Source organism: Diospyros lotus, chromosome 4, assembly GCF_014633365.1.
Source record: "Diospyros lotus cultivar Yz01 chromosome 4, ASM1463336v1, whole genome shotgun sequence".
Classification (NCBI taxonomy): domain Eukaryota; kingdom Viridiplantae; phylum Streptophyta; class Magnoliopsida; order Ericales; family Ebenaceae; genus Diospyros; species Diospyros lotus.
This window is the reverse complement of record NC_068341.1, coordinates 1,436,340-1,453,777: the sequence shown is the minus strand read 5'-3', so window position 1 is coordinate 1,453,777 and position 17,438 is coordinate 1,436,340. Positions and strand designations below refer to the sequence as shown.

Here is a 17,438-nt window from a genome sequence, read left to right as displayed (position 1 = left end):
TTCGCCGCTAGCTTTTGCCACTAGCCTTGGCCACTAGCTTCGCCAAAAGCTTTTGCCACTAGCCTTGGCCACTAGCTTCGCCACAAGCTTTTGCCACTAGACTTTTCCACTAGCCTTTGCCACAAGCCTTTTTGCCACTAGCTTCGCCGCAAGACTTTGCTGTCGCCGCTAGGTTCACCGCAAGACTTTACCCTCGCCGCAAGACTTTACCTTCGCCGCTAGATTCGCCGCAAGACTATACTTTCGCCGCTAGGTCCGCCGCAAGGATTTGACCCCTGTTGATGCTCAAAAAATGTGTTAGAAGGCTCGCGGGAATCTTCCCCGCGAAGACCATCCGATGCCAAAGTCAGTCTCGGATCCCAATGATTATTCACGAAAATCGTAAAAGTGCATTCAAAGTGACAAGTTTTACCGAAGTTGGAAGTCCCCATTAATGTCCTGTAGCTGGGTATTTATAGGGCACGGATCTCAAGGGTGTCTGGTGCCAACACGTGGCGTTTTCTCAGTGGGTTAAAACCAAAGAAAATGGGAGGGTTGCTACGATGTAGCTGCGGGCAGCTGAGGCTTACGGCAAGGGCTGCCACGAGGCAGCTGGGCCTCGCGACAAGGGCTGCCGCGAGGCAACTTGGGCCTCGCAGCAGACAATTGCCTTGCGGCAAATGCTGTCGCAAGGCAATTATGCCTCACAGCACATTTGCCGCGAGGCAATTGGGCCTTGCGGCTCGCGGTTGCATGCCGCGAGGTCGCTTCTCGCAGGCCACGCGGTCGCGAGCCTCGCGGCTAGCAGCCAATTGGCTGCGCGATGTGGGCCCTTGTGGCCAGACTCGCGGCTCTCTTACCGCGAGTCTTTTACTGGTGGGGCTGGCCCTTGCGGCCAGCCCTTGGCCATTATATATATATATATTTTTTTTATTATTATTTTTATTTTTATTTTTCCTCCAAAATTGATGGCACAACACAATTATTTTGCTTATATATAGTTTGTTTGTTACTTAGAAATTATTAGAACTTATTTCTTAAAAATTAAAAGTATGTGATAGAACATTATAAGTTATGATTTAAATTGTGTTTAATTATAGATGAAAATGTAATTTTTTATAATATTTTAATGAAATTTAGAGTATTAAGTTGACCTTCAAAATTGAATATTTTTAAAGATATGATATTTTAGAGAAAAACGAAAAGACTTACAACTTAAAATGGCCCACTCAACAAAGGCCTCGTGGCATAGGGTTGCCTTGTGCTTAGGTAGGTGGCGACTCCCAACACATCTGCATGCACTTCCTAACGCGTCTACGTGCAGTGGCTCCTCCCTACATGCAACGATGTCGCCCAACACACTTGCGCATCAAATCTCATCTATCATATTCTGTGTTTTTCAAAAATAATAAAATTATCTAAGAATCACATAATTACAAATTATAAAATAAAAAAATAATAGCTCTGATACCACTGTTGGATTAAATCAAATCATACGCAGTAAAAAAATTAATTTTAAGTATCACATTTTTTTTATTTTACAATTTATTAAATGATGAAGAAAATAGATAAATATTTTTTCACCGCAATCCGATTGTAACATATGTTCACTCGTTGTATAATCCTCCAAACGTAAAATGCCAAGTTTGTCTACCCAAAATCATCTTGATCTAAGAGAGATCTAAGAAGGAAAAAAAGTAAAAAAAAAAAACTTTTCTCAAAAGTTTCTATTAGATTATATTTAGAGTTATGTGTTATGTTCTTAATCCAACTTTAATATTCTTATTTCTTATAAAGTAAACGTTCCAAAATTAGTAATTTATAAGATTTATAATTTAACCTTATTCTCTTGTAAAGTGATTTTTTTTTTTTTTATGTGTGAAACATTATAGGTTCAAAATTAAATTGATAACGAGAATAATCTCATTTTAATTTTCGTAAATTATGAGTGATATTTAACAATATGTAATTACTACTCAATTTAATATGAAGCTGGTATAGTGAACATTTCTACTACAACTTCGTACAATACGGCCCTCTATCATCTTATATGAGATCATGGACAACAACTCAAATCTCTCAATTTTGTCATATGATCAAATTAAAAATTATTTTTGAGTAATATGACATAACTCATGGAATATATTTCCCATTGTCATAATACTTTGACCAATGATTTATCGTCAAGTGATTATTGAATCGTATAGGATATTTTTCTTATCTACCTTAAGATGATAAATTCCATGTCTGATATACATATACCTCATGCACGACTAGATTAAGCACATAGATATGCATAATTGTTATTGATTAGAACAATTATATACAATCATTGATTTTCTAATCCACCAATGCATAAACAATTATATCATCTCAGATGTAAAAACTAATTGCACGTATATAGCTAACATTAAATCATTGACTCGTGAGTAAGGACTCATGTGATCCGATGTTAATAGTCTCATTCAATGAATTCGTTCATGTAATGAGCACGAACTCATCTTCCTTCTATATCTCATATAGAATGGCAAGAGACTCACCAACTTTTATTTTCAGCATTTCATACTAAACAAGGGAAAAAACAATGTGTTAGTCTTTAAGAGTTATTGCTACCTACATTAGAAACTCTATAACTATAAACATGTTTATATCATAATAAATTGTGAATGAATCGTCATTTATATTCTTAACTTTTAAGGATGCTATAAATTCCTTATTATATTAATGAATATATGTTTTAATTTAAACCATATTAAAATTTAAATTAAAATATAAAATTATCTTTTATTAATAATTAAAGAATTACAAGATCCAGTCTCTTTGTGTCATTAAAAACTAATCTTAAGGGCTTATATCTAACATTTTTTTAGGTATTTCTCGACGTTTCAATATAAGAAATATTTTGAAAATGTCAAAATGATACCCTCAAAACGTTGCTATGTATCATAGAGGTCCATAAGGCCATGCAAAATGGCTCATTGGTTTTTAAGAAATTCAAGGAATAAAAGGCACAACCATCGCATCGTATCCAGATTTTTGGAGACATCAAACTCAAAACTCTTTAACAATCTAGATATATAATCACCACTGATCACAAGATGCCCAAAAGATGTGTGATTAACTCCTAATCAATGAATTACTGGGATTCTGCTGCAAACATGACCCTTAAGCGCTTGAAATGGCTGGATAATTGCTGGCGATCAGGAAGGTTGTCTTTAATCACAGGAACATCTTTGAAATTCTGGGTCCAAGCCCACAAGCCAGGGAAGGTGCTTGGCTCTAGCACTTTGATGCCTATAACGTCTTCCATCACCTCAAACCAGTAAGCAAGCCATCCATATGATATGTCCACGAATCCCAGACTGTCCCCTCCAAAGAACTTGCCATCTCCAAGCGCTTGCTCTTCTAAAGTCCTCAGAACTTGAGCCACTTCTCTCCCTGCTTGCTCTTTCGTCTCTTCCGTAGACCGAAATAAGTCATAGAAGATGAGGCCCTGCATGCAGGTAACTGATAAGGGCAAAGAAGATCGAGATTGGACCAATAATATTTAGACTTAATCAATGAGTTTTCAAACGACGTCAGATTCGTCAAATATAGGGAGTTACATTAACTCGAACATGTAAATTCATGGGTGAATCGAATCAAATGAAAATTTCGGATTATCATGAAAAAAATTAAAATACAAAAAAAAAAAAAAACTGACTAAAAAATATATAAAGATATTATTAAAATAATAAAAAATATAAATAATTATATAAAAAAATACAAAGACCAAAATATAAGTTTGGCCATAATCTAAAACTGTGAGCATGTTTCGCCATAATCTAATTAGAGAACTATCTGGGAAGATGGTGGACATATATATTTAGCGTGAAACATCCCATGATTCCATATCAAAAGTCTTGTCCATTTGGGCATTAATCAATCCTCAATTGAACAGTCAAACCGACGGCATGAGCTAAGGTATCAAGGGTGCATGCCTTGACTTTCTGGGCACAACAAGTTTGAAGTCTACCAAACACGACCCATCAAACATCTCATCAAACTAGATATGTAATCACCAATTACCTGTCAAAAGATGTGTAATTAAGTTCTAATTAATTAAATTGATTATTTGACTGGTTGGGTTTGTCTGTTTGGTGCTTGTGGGTGGGGTGGGGTGGGGTGGTTTGGTTCAGATCGGTTATTGGATCCGGTTAATTCATGTACACAATCAATCCGTAGCAAGAGAAAAAGAACCAGAAACAACGATTACCTTGTCTTCCCCAAATTTGATCCAAAACCTGGCCATGGCTCTCGCACAAGCGTCTTGTGGCAGCAAAGGGTTGTCCGGCCAGGTGTCTTCGATGTATTCGAGGACTACCAGGGATTCGGCGACGGGTTTGCCGTCGTGAACAAGCACAGGAACCTTCTTGTAAATAGGGTTGTACTGCAGAAGCAATTCGCTCTTATTGGAGAGGTCTTCTTCTACATACTCGTACTTGACGCCCTTCAGTTGCAGGGCCCATATCACTCTGCAGCTGTAAGGGCTTGCCCAAAATCCATGGAGCTTCACTTCGCCCATGTTCTTGATCAGCTCACCAGACCCCAATTTGCTCTTTTCAGCTGATTCTGTGTGGTCTTTCTAAATGGAAGATACCCCTATATATTATATGTGATGGGCTACCACCATATGATGCTTAGGGGTGACCGGGTCAGCAAGTATTTGGTGGGTTTTGTACTGAATTGATCTAATAATTGCTCAAATTAAAAAAGTTGGAACAAGTTTTTGTTTTGTTAAATAGCATCTTTTTAGAGGTTCTCTTGGATTTGCCTTTCTCTATTATTTAATTTGATAAAAATTGACATAGTATTGACTTTTGGATCTTTTTTATTATTTTATTTTTTAAATAAAAAAATTGATTTGAATCAAAATATTTAAATTTAAAAATCAAATCAAATTGATTTGATCGAAATTTAAACAAATGACATATTTTGATTAGTTTAATTTGATTATTTTAATTTAATCAAAATTTTGTTCACTTCTAATGATGTTGATAATAAAGTTTTATAAAGTAATTTTCTTTCTCGTCTTTTTCATGGTTAATGATTATGCTATCTCGATAATAATTTTGATGAAGAATTATTTAAAAGAATAAAATTATTAAATTACTTTTAAAAAATAACAAATTGTGAACCATTGAGTGTTTTTATTTTCTAGTAATAAATTAGAATGTATTTGATTGCACAAAGTGAAAAAAAAATATTTTTCAACTTTTCTAGAAAATCAAAACCAACCACTCCCCCCTAAGAATTGATTTTTTTTTTTTTTGTTTTCGTGGAAAACATGACACTTTTGTACTTGGGTGAAAAACAAATTCCATGAAAAAGTTACCAATCAAAGCACCCAAAGTTGAAATTTGATTGAAAAATATTTGTTTTCATGTCAATTAAACACACTCTTAGTCATACATGATTATTTACCAAATCTAGATTTAAGAAATAAATCAATGAATTTAACTTGTGGAGAATTCGAAATTGATTGAAAATATTTGTTATTATCTTGATTCATCGGAGAAAATTCACTATTAATCTATAACTACTGAACTTAAGAATTTCAGAATTAGTATTAAATATCTTGTCTCAAGAATTTCAGAATTAATATTAAATATCTTGTCTCACTTTACTTATAAAAAGATTTAGACTTCATAAGTAAATTCGTCGAACAAATTTGACATACTGCATGTTATTTATTTTCACACCTTATTGACTTAAGTCTCAAAAGTTAAATCGAGAGATTTATCTCAACATCGAATCTCAATTAAGCTTTTACATGATTCATTCATTAATTATTGATGAATGATTCTTTATCTACCTCTCCTTTTGCAATAGGCCAATTGCCAAATATGAAACATGATCCCCTTTGTAAGATGCCACACGTTAAGATCTTTTTGTTCGTTGGAGAAGTCATTTTCATCTAATAAAATCTTCTTAATAATCCAAAAAACATGAATCGAGTACCATCAAAAGTCTCACTCTAAAATTATGGAGGTACCCACGCTCATTGATAGACCTCCTCGTTACCTGGTCTTATTGCCCATTCTCTTAATATTGAGTACTAATTTGATTATTAAAATACTTTTTGAGGGATAATAAACTCGTAATTACAAAAGTATAGCGTGTGATATTTTGAATCTCAATTTCCAACAACATCATTTACTTATTGCCTTTTTCATCAATTGTTCACCACTTCTGGTAAATAAAAATAAATGCTAGTTCAACCATACATTAATCTCATTAATTGATAAATGAACATATTAAAAGCTTTTCTTTTTTGGGTTTAATGGTTTAAGTTCTATTTAAGAATCCAATGACAATCCATTGCACACCACAAATTGCAGAAGATCCACAGGGGAGATATGGAGGTTACGGTAACCAAAAGAGAAGTCATCAAGCCATCTTCCCCAACCCCTGACCATCTTCGACATCTGAAACTCTCTTTTCTTGACCAGCTTTCCCCTCAAATTTACATGACTCGATTTCTTTTCTATCCTTTTAACCCTGGTCATATCAAAACCAACAATCATCAAGAACGATGTGACAACCTAAAAAAGTCCCTCTCTGAAACCTTAAGTCGATTCTATCCTCTTGCTGGGCGCATTAAAAGCAATCTCTTTGTTGACTGCAACGATGAGGGGGCTGAGTACCTAGAAACTCGAGTTAAATGCCAGCTCTCAGATGTTCTTCAGAACCCTAACTTACTCGAACTCAACAAACTAGCCCCATTCGACCCAACCAGTACAGGTTAAGTGCGAGAATATTTGAGAATATTTATTTTAATATCTTTCCATATATATATATATATATATCTATTTCCTATGTTAGATTGTCATAAAACTTATATACGTCCAGCTGTGTCTGCATTCAATGCTATCCGATTCATTACCATTTCAATGTCTTCTCTCTCGGCTTCACTTTTCAGGCGATGTTCCCCTCGGCGTCCAAGTCAACAGCTTCGAATGCGGCGGCATGGCCATTGGCATATGCACATCACACACAATCGGGGATGGTTTCTCATTTGTGATGTTCATCAACAGCTGGGCTGCAGCCAACAATGGAGAGAAAGATTTAGTTTCTCCCCAGTTTGAATGCGCCAAGCTTTTCCCACCCATGAACATCCCCAGTGACAACAGAGGAGTTGGGATCATAAAAGAGAAACCTGTGGCGAAAAGGTTTGTTTTCGCCGCCCCAGCCATGGCTGCTCTCAAAGAGAAATATGGCGGCACGAAAGGCCTCGAGAACCAGCCATGGCCAAGCAGAGTGGAGGCTGTTTCGGCCTTCATTTGGAGCAGATTTGTGGCAGCCACACAAGAACCCGATTCGAATAAGTCTTACATCGTGCACCAGTCAGTGAACCTCCGGTGGAGGACCAGCCCCCCATTGCCGGAGACTTACTTTGGCAATCTGAGCCGAACGGCGGTTGCAATACTGCGCGGCGAGGAAGGAGGCAGTGGTCTCATCAGCAAGATGAGGGACTCGATAAGATCGATGAACAATGACTATGTGAAACAGTTCGAAGACGGTGGCGATTACTTGAACTTGATCTATGAGTTCGCCGGGAGGTTAGCACGGCGAGAGCTGTTCCCCTTCTACTTCACCAGCACCAGCAAGTTTCCGGTCTACGAGGCGGATTTCGGGTGGGGAAAGCCGGCGTGGGCGGGCTTGGGGTCTCAGGCGTTCAAGAATCTGGCTATTCTGATGAGCACCAAATCAGGCGACGGCATAGAGGCTTGGGTTAACCTGGAGGAGCATGACATGGCCAAGTTTGAACGAGATGAAGAGCTGCTTTTCTTTGCTTCCCCAACCTCCTCAAGTGCTTAGAATCATGCCTTAATCGGTTCAAGTGAATCATTCAGTGGCATGAATAACAGATGGTGAAGATGGTGATCTCAGATGAAGCCCCAGAAATTGGTTCTTTGATTCGTTTCTTGCTCTGATTTTGCCATTTGGGGCTTCGGATCAAGACTGTCTAGGTTCTTGTCTTGTGTTCCGTTGTTTAGTGCTCTATAGATGGGTTTGGTTTGGTTTAGTTGCCTTTTGAGTCGGTCTATCGAGTCATGTGTCTTATATGTTGTGTTAGTCGTGTCGGTGTTCACCAATTGGGTTGTCTCAGTGCATCTAGTTAACAAAGTTGGGTTGTCTAAGTGATCACTTATCTATTACATGTAACCTCTTAATCTAACTAACACGGCACAACATCACTTATTTTTTAACTAGAAGTTAACATAATCCATAAAATTCGACTAACGTTAACGTAAACTTTAACTATCCAAAAAGATTTTACATCAATTTTTCTCGCTTCTATCGATAATTTTCTAAGGCTAAAAAAAACTTTTTTCAATGCAAACACAAGAACTCTTCAAGGTAGAAAGAAATGGTTTATTGCAAAATTAGTAAAATTTGTCTTAACATTTTCTTCGATATCTCGTTTGACTTTTGACCATATTTCGTTATCTTATTTATTTTTCATAAAACATCAAAATAAAATTAAAAGTTATAAAAATGTTTAATTAATTTTAAGTTTTTTATTTAAAGAATAGAATTCTATGTATTCAGATAATTAATGATGCGTTTAATTGCAAGTATAGAATTTGCATAAAAAGAAAATATTTTCTAGACAATTGAATTGTTTAGAATTAAATTTTAAAAAAATATTAATTGAAGGTATTTGATTGGGTTAATTTTTTACCTAGAAATTGTAATATTTTTTCAACTTTCGGTATTTTGTTGACCTTAAGACCGCCACACACACAATAAACTATCCCTCAAGAACTCACTGATTATGCCCCCAAAAACAGACACACAATTACTCAATAGAAAATACAAGAATAGAAATAGAAAACAACAATAAAACATAAGATTTTATCCTAGTTCAGTCTCATAAATGAGACCTACATTCAAACTGCCTTAGACCCATGAAAACTCCACTATTTTGATATCCTTACAGCAATTACATGTACTAGGAAATCCTTTTTTTTCCTCAGTCTAAAACCCTAGACTAAACAGAGAAGAAAATCCCAAGAGAAATACAAAATAACCTTTCTTCAGCCTAGCACATCCACTCAACTCTCACAAGATAACCCAAAGTTCTCACACCCATTTCCGAGCCCTCCCAACCCCTATTTATAAATCATAGAGGCGAGCAAGACAGTTACAACCGACTACCCTACCTGATTGAAAAATAACCAACTTCCAGTCAATTATAAACAACAAAAGGAATACTCATTTCATCAAGTAAAAAATGCTAACAGATTTATACAAGAAAAAACTAAGTACAAAAACAATCTAAGACAAATGTCTTCACATATTTGATTGCTATTGAATTCTAAGGAATTGGCTAAAAATAAATCAAATATACTACACAAAATATTCAAAAAATCAAATATATATACAAAAATACACATACACCCAGCTTGAGGATGAAGGAACTGCCAATGCCATCGTTGTTCACTCTTTGACCGTTCACTGTAGCTCTCTATCTCTCTTTCTCGCTTAGTCCATCGTTGCCATTAATGGCCATGGCTGCCATCGCCACTATTGCTATTGCCATTCACTCCTCGATCGCTCACTGTCTCTCTCGCTTAGTTCGTCGCTGCCTCTTGTTTCTTGTGATCGCCGACCACGTTTCTCCTTAGCTTTGTCGACTGTCAGCCGTCGGCCGCTCTTCTTCTCCTTCTAGTTTCTCTTCAGCTTCGCGAGTCTTCAATGATTTGCAGAAGAGAGATGATTTCCAATTCCCTATAATTTCTTTGCCAAGCCACCTCTAAGTATTTGTTTTCAAGTAAAAGTGAGAATTGACTATTACATGATCAAAAATGAGATTTTATATTACCTGAAAAATATAGCTAATCAAATACTACTAAAATTAGAATTTACATGAAAAATGATCACTTTTTATAAAAAATATGACCAATCAAATATACTCTAAGAGTCATTAGTAGGTCGAATTGTCACAAGTAAACAATTGCAACCAATCTTAGCGGGCGTTATTGTTTTTTCAACAATCTTGACGACGGCCATGTTAAAATAGAAAAAAAAATGAAAAAAATATGAAGGTATATACATACATATTTTTTTTAAAAAAAATTTGTTAAATTTTTCAAAAAATTTTGAGAGAATTTTAAGAAAATGAAATGTTAAATAGTCTCATAAATTGAAGAATATAAAATTATAATTAATAATATTTTATTATTTATTATATAAAATTATTATAAATTTATATCTATCGTTAATTTATAAAATTTATTTATGGATATAAAATTTAGGATTAGGGTTAGAGAAACCCTAGATCCTTAAATTGAAATTGAAGGCACTAAAACCCAAATCACTTGATTGTGGAAATGAAAAGGCTGTCCAAAACCTTAAACCCTTGAAATTTCTTGGAAGCCCTAAAACCCTAGAACCAGCAGCTTCTTCTTCTAGAGTCTTCTCTCCCCGACTTTATATTCACAGCTCTTTCTCCTCTCTGATCTTTCATTTCGGCACACTTCTCTCTCTGGATTGCTCCAACAAACACTCACGTCTTCCTAGCAACTAGACGATGTACCGCTTCGCTGCAAACCTTGCCTCCAAGGCCCGGTAATTGTCTTTGAGCGTTAATCTTTTTAATCACTTCGATGCGTGAACTTCCATTTTCTAAGAGTATTGGTTTTCTTGATTTGCAGGGTCGCCAGAAATAGCACCCATCAGGTAATTGTTATGGCCTCTGGATTTTTGGAGTCATTTCTGTTTTCCCCAGATTGTAATTGTCTTTTTTTGTTTTGCTCTTTCTTGTAAAATCTATGTGTATATGCATAATGCATTTGGGTATTGGGTTATTGGTGGAATGCAGATTGGTGGTAGATTGAGCTGGAGCAGAAACTATGCGGCCAAAGATATCCGATTTGGAGTGGAGGCTCGGGCTTTGATGCTGAGAGGTGTTGAAGAGCTCGCTGATGCTGTTAAAGTAACTATGGGCCCGAAGGTAATCTTCAAGATTTTTCAGTTATTTTCATTTTTGTTGTTTTATTCTTTTTGCATCTATCTATACTCTAGCCACTATCTCTGTGAAGATTATGCTTTTGCCCCGACTTGGCTTATTCTAGAGGTCTACTTTCGTTAGATTTTATTGATACCAACAAGCTAGTATCAAATCTTTGGGTAATTGTATGTGATGGTTCAATTTTAAACCGACTAAGGTATTAGTTCAGTTGTTTGACAGGTGGTTCGCAAACCAAACTGTTGTTCAGAAGTTTTATGTAATATAATGATACTACTGCTCAGGTTATATGAATGTATTATTGGCAATTATTAATATTCAAAAATATTAAAATGACAACAAATAATAATTGATTAAATGTTCAAATTTCATAATTACAAACTAATTACGAACACAAAAAACTAACTAAGATATGGGATTTTAAGAAAAGGAAGCATCAATTGTTTAAATCTTCACCTTCTTGTTTTTGTTTCTTTTGTTTTTCCACAAAGACTATTTTTTTCTCCCAAACCAAATAGGCCTGTTCAGTCTAGCTTTAATCACTATGATTTGTTGTGTTAGCATTTGGTCCACATTGATTTAGAATGCTAAGTACACTCGTTTTGGAATGTGATCTCTCAAGAATGATCAGAACTTTTGGGAATGGCACCATAAGACTTGAAGATAATTGATGTAAAGATGGAATCTTGAAATAGCGATCTATAATTTCCTATACATATCTTGCAAATATTAGATTTGACATATGGTTGGTTTGCACATCTACAGTAATTGATCTTGTTTTCTATACTTTGTGTAACAAGCTGAGATATATAGCTGGTTGAAGAGGGTTTGATTGGATTTTTTTGATTCATTTGTGGTATGTTAAACTAGAGGGATCAGGTGGTGGCTCTGTTTCACTGATGTTTTTGTTTGTTCTTGTTACATTACTCCTTTGCCAAGGGAAAACTGTAGCTAGGCTTGGTAGTAGCTTCTCTTAAATTCATTTTTCCCAAGTATGGTTTGCGTGTTTCTTCTTGAAGGGTCGCAATGTGGTGATTGAACAAAGTTATGGTGCCCCAAAAGTGACAAAGGATGGTGTGACAGTGGCAAAGAGCATTGAGTTTAAGGACAAGGTCAAGAATATTGGAGCAAGCCTTGTAAAACAGGTTGCAAATGCAACAAATGATGTAGCTGGTGATGGTAAGGTTTCTTTTTCTTTTATCTGTTTTTGTTTTTCTTTCCCTTGAATGCATTGGTGGAATCATGAAAGAACTTGATTATTCTGATCAATGAAAGCTTTCAGTTAGACCTGTAGCATATTCAACGAGTGTGTTGGTTATTGCATGAAGGAGCTTTGACCATCAAGTTGTGGGGTTCTAACCTTAATTAACTGAATCCCATTTTTTTTTCAGGTACCACATGTGCTACTGTCCTTACCCGAGCAATATTTACTGAAGGCTGCAAATCAGTTGCTGCTGGAATGAATGCAATGGACCTAAGACGAGGTATCAACATGGCTATCGATGCCGTGGTAACAAACCTGAAAAGCAGGGCTCGAATGATTAGCACGTCTGAGGAAATAGCTCAGGTTTGTCATTAAAATTTTAAAGTCTATCTGACTACAAAGGACTTGCTAACAAGCAGCAGAAGCACTAAAAAGTTGTTTGGAAAAATGATTTCTCTTCTAACATGCAAGGTCACTGGTATAAATGTATTATTAATAGGTTGGTACAATATCTGCAAATGGCGAAAGAGAAATTGGTGAGCTGATAGCAAAGGCTATGGAGAAAGTTGGCAAGGAAGGTGTCATCACCATTGCGGTATGTTTCCGTTAATAACTGTTTTATCTTGATACCTTACCACTAGCTCATGTTATAGTATGCTATTGGTCCAGTTATAGATAGTGCTTAAAATTTGCTTCAAGTCCTGAAGACGTTGGTCCCTAACTACAAAGGCTTTTGTAGGATGGCAAGACACTGTATAACGAATTGGAAGTTGTTGAGGGGATGAAATTGGATAGGGGTTACATATCCCCATATTTCATCACCAATCAGAAGAACCAGAAATGTGTGAGTTCTGTTGTTTCATTATATGAATATATTACCAACATATCAGTTCTTCTCATAGGTGTACAAACTTCAATCAAAATTGTCTGATGTGGTTTTACCAGCTTGCTGATTGTTGCTTCAGGCTAACTTTTAATGTTTCTTCTGGTAGGAATTAGAAGACCCTCTAATTCTAATCCATGAGAAGAAAATCTCAAGTATCAATGCTGTTGTGAAAGTACTAGAATTGGCTTTGAAGGTAAACAGCTCTTTGATCAATCAATGCCTCAAGGAAGATGACATAGGAGCAATTTGTTAATAAGATAATTTATTCTCTTTTCAGAGACAAAGGCCCCTGTTGATTGTTGCAGAAGATGTGGAAAGTGATGCACTGGCAACTCTCATTCTAAATAAACTTCGTGCTGGGATAAAGGTTTTGTGCTGTCTTTTTGAAAGTTGCTAGACCTTTTTTTTTTTGTGTGGTGTTTTGTGTATCTTTAAAAATCTTATTATGTGTATTTTGCATCTCTATAGGTTTGTGCCATAAAAGCCCCTGGGTTTGGGGAGAACCGGAAGGCTAACCTGCAGGATCTTGCCACTCTCACTGGGGGAGATGTAGGTTCATTGTGATGTTCATGTCCTCCTCTGTACATCCTTGTGTTGCAGATCCATGGTTTAATGCATCTATCTTACGTAATGTAGGTTATAACTGAAGAGCTTGGTTTGAATTTGGAGAATGTAAACATAGATATGCTTGGCTCATGCAAGAAGGTAAAGCTCTACCACCACTTTTAAGTTACGCTCATAGGTTTTCAGAATGTGCTTCTCGGGAGGAGGATCCATCTTCTTTAGCATAGATTTATGTTATAGGTCCAGTCTTCGAATTAAGGTATCAATTTTGTTCAGGAGCTATGCCATTGTAGGTTTGACATCACCATCTTGTGTTATGTAAGCTTTTTTGCGGATTAATCAATTCTTGTTTCAGGTCACAATATCCAAGGATGACACTGTAATTCTTGATGGTGCTAGTGATAAGAAGGCTTTAGAGGAAAGATGTGAACAGGTAGGTGTTTGCTTCCTTCTTTGGGAACTGATATCCTCACTTGAATTCTTGGTTCAAACTTTGTGCATGTGATTGACTGTTTGGTTAATTGAAAACAAACAGCCAAAAGTCTGCTGAAGTTTCTTCTGGTTATAGATTAATCATGCTGCCTATAATCCTAATTGCAGATTAGGTCAGCAATTGAATTGAGTACTTCTGATTATGACAAGGAGAAGTTGCAAGAGAGATTAGCTAAGCTTTCTGGTGGTGTTGCCGTATTGAAGGTCTGCTCATTACTTTTAAACATTTTTTTGTCATATATTCAAATAAAATGCTGCAGACTCAAATTTCTCTGGCTAGCTAAGTTTCTAAATTGATTGGTATTATTAACCTGTGCAAAAACAATGATGAAATCTGTATCATCTCAGATTGGAGGGGCCAGTGAAGCTGAAGTAGGTGAGAAGAAGGACAGAGTAACTGATGCTTTGAATGCCACAAAGGCAGCAGTAGAAGAAGGGATTGTGCCAGGTGATTTTGGCTTTACAAATCATTTTCTGCATATTCTAGTTCAGTCAAAATGAAAAGTTTCAGAAAAGGATGTTTCATCACAGGGGGTGGAGTTGCTCTTCTTTACGCATCGAAAGAGTTGGATAAGCTTTCAACAGCCAATTTTGATCAGAAGATTGGTGTTCAGATTATTCAGAATGCACTCAAGGTATGAAAACTTTGATTTCCAGCAATGAATGAACTGTAGGGACTACAAACTCAGCAAAGCTGTAGGGACCACATCTTTGCTTTTGGATATCGTCTGCATTTCTGAGAAAGCCTTTTTGAGAGGACTTGTTTTGTGCATTCAAAATTAATGAGCCTGCTTTTGAAGCAATTCTATAGAAACAAAGAAAGACAAAAGTTTAGTGGCCTCAGATTAAGTGTGGTGGCCTAAAGAAAAAGGTGCAGAGGTCGTGAATTTGATTTGCAAACTATCTCTTTTTGTGGTGTTATGGAGATGAACCCACTAGCAATAGTACTTTCATACCCAAACACCATAAGCGAGCAGCTTTGTAACTCCTCACGGCCTGACAAGAATGACAGTTGTTAAGGTCGTGTTATAGCAAGTGTCTACACTTATATCATCCCCTCCTTGCCTGTTTTGTTGAGCAAAAAATATGAAATTTATGAACTTTATTGCCCCTGTACTAGGTCTATTGGGCTCATTTGGCCGCTAACCAATAATTGAATGAACCTTCCAACTGCAGACGCCTGTGCATGCAATAGCTTCTAATGCTGGAGTCGAGGGTGCTGTTGTTGTCGGCAAACTATTGGAGCAAGATAACCCCGATCTTGGATACGATGCAGCCAAAGGTCATAGACAGATGCCTCTCTGTTCTCATGTTTAACCATATCACCGCAAACGTCACTTTCAGCTGATACTAATATGTGATTAACACCCGTTTTGCTCTGCCCTTGCCCGACCAGGTGAATACGTGGACATGGTCAAGTCTGGCATCATCGACCCCTTAAAAGTGATAAGGACAGCTTTGGTTGATGCAGCAAGGTACGTAGGCTGAAAAATCAACTGTTTTGATTTCAGTTCCGGTTTCTGTTCTTCCTGGGTTTTGTTTTGCTGCCATATGAGACGCTAAATGGCTGAGCATCATCGTCAAATTTGCATATCATGCAGTGTGTCGGCACTGATGACCACCACCGAAGCAATTGTGGTCGAGCTCCCCAAGGATGAGAAGGAATCCCCAGCAATGCCTCCCATGGATTATTAATTAATTCAACATATACTAAGCTCAGTGGTGGCTCTGCCATTTTAGCTAGCATTCGTCATTCGTGGAGGGAAATGATAAATGTAATCATATTGAGAGAGAGACTCTTTTGCTGGAGTTGGAGGAGAAGAAAATGTAGGATAGAAAGGAAGCTTGGTTTTAGCGGTTCCAACTTACATTTGTTGAATGACAAAAGGGACTTTGTTTTCTTCCATAATTGGCAACACATTTAGGCGAGGGAAATTCTATTCATCACGAGGGTTTTATTCTTCACAGTCTCTTCTTGTCAAAATTTTTTATTATTTTTTAAAAATTCTATTTTACTCTTTTATCATCCCACTATATCATCTTCTTTTCCTTTTTACTCTGCACAATCACTCTATCTCTCTTTCTCTTTTACATCCATTTCTCCATCTCTCTCTCAATGAACACACACACAAATATGTATATACATATACAAACACACAAAGAGATAATTTATTATAATAAAATTAAATTAAAAAAATATAAATAAATAAATTATTTTAAATATCTATATTTTAAATAATTATAAATTAACTAATTATAAATTTTTCAATTAATTTTAAATTTTAATTTATCGTGAGTTAAATTTTTTATACTCAAAAAAATTTAAAATTAGTTAATTTATCTTATTGAATTATTTAAAGATACACATACATAAAATTAGTTATTCAATCAACTAATTTAATAAGATATATATATTTAAAAATTAGTTAAATTTATTTAAAGATATATGTATCTTTTTAAAAATAATTTATTAAATAAATTTAACTAATTTATTTTTAAAAAGAATTAACTAATTTATTTATTAAATAAATTTAACTAATAAGATATATGTATCTTTTTAAAAAAAATTTATTTATATTTTATATTTTTTTATTATAATAAAAAAATTTAATTTAAATAAAAAAAAAAACTTCCCCAAAAGCCAGTTTTCGAGAAACACTGGTTCCCCGAAAGTTGGCTTTCGGGGAACATTTTGATAGTAAAAAAAAATTTAAAATTAATTATTTTATTTGATTAAATTACTTAAAAATACATATACTTTAAAATTAATTATTCAATCAACTAATTTAATTAGATATATATCTTTAAAAATTAATTGAATTTATTTAAAGATATATGTATCTTTTTAAAAATAATTTATTAAATAAATCCAACTAATAAGATATATGTATCTTTTTAAAAATAATTTATTAAATAAATCCAACTAATAAGATATATGTATCTTTTTAAAAAGAATTTATTTATTTTTATTTTTTATTTTATTATAATAAAAAAGTAATTAAAATAAAAAAAAACTTCCCCGAAAGCTGGCTTGGGGAACTCAGCATTCCCTGACCTTCACCTTTTAGGGAACCCAGCATTTCTCGAAAGGTAAGGGTCGGGGAACGTTGAGTTCCTCGAAAGCTGAAGCCTGAAGGTCGGGGGAGCGTTTCTCGAAAGTTGGGAGTCGGGGCACGTTGGGTTTCTTGAAAGCTAACTTTTGGGGAAGTTTTTTTTTTTTTTAATTAATTTTTTATTATAATAAAATAAAATAAAAAATAAAAAAATAAATTCTTTTTAAAAAGATACATATATAT

The 17,438-nt window shown here is 35.3% G+C and overlaps 3 protein-coding genes across 3 annotated transcripts; 2 read left to right on the top strand and 1 right to left on the bottom strand.

The window, feature by feature from the left end:
• Positions 1 to 2,737: 2,737 nt before the first annotated feature.
• Positions 2,738 to 4,647, bottom strand: LOC127798916 (glutathione transferase GST 23-like). The gene is made up of 2 exons (XM_052332561.1): positions 4,235 to 4,647; positions 2,738 to 3,472 (listed from the first exon to the last, which is right to left on the bottom strand). Exons 1-2 carry the CDS (start codon positions 4,541 to 4,543, stop codon positions 3,116 to 3,118), a joined length of 666 nt encoding a protein of 221 aa, XP_052188521.1. The 5' UTR covers positions 4,544 to 4,647; the 3' UTR covers positions 2,738 to 3,115.
• A 1,730-nt stretch (positions 4,648 to 6,377) lies between these two features.
• Positions 6,378 to 8,125, top strand: LOC127799119 (stemmadenine O-acetyltransferase-like). The gene is made up of 2 exons (XM_052332863.1): positions 6,378 to 6,762; positions 6,860 to 8,125. Exons 1-2 carry the CDS (start codon positions 6,378 to 6,380, stop codon positions 7,837 to 7,839), a joined length of 1,365 nt encoding a protein of 454 aa, XP_052188823.1. The 3' UTR covers positions 7,840 to 8,125.
• A 2,217-nt stretch (positions 8,126 to 10,342) lies between these two features.
• On the top strand, positions 10,343 to 16,107 carry LOC127800811 (chaperonin CPN60-2, mitochondrial-like). Its single transcript, XM_052335640.1, has 18 exons — positions 10,343 to 10,596; positions 10,683 to 10,707; positions 10,850 to 10,981; positions 12,016 to 12,175; positions 12,388 to 12,563; positions 12,700 to 12,795; positions 12,940 to 13,044; positions 13,193 to 13,279; positions 13,364 to 13,453; positions 13,555 to 13,635; positions 13,723 to 13,791; positions 14,006 to 14,083; positions 14,251 to 14,346; positions 14,491 to 14,590; positions 14,674 to 14,777; positions 15,319 to 15,424; positions 15,539 to 15,617; positions 15,744 to 16,107. Exons 1-18 carry the CDS (start codon positions 10,559 to 10,561, stop codon positions 15,835 to 15,837), a joined length of 1,716 nt encoding a protein of 571 aa, XP_052191600.1. The 5' UTR covers positions 10,343 to 10,558; the 3' UTR covers positions 15,838 to 16,107.
• The last annotated feature ends 1,331 nt before the right edge of the window (positions 16,108 to 17,438 follow it).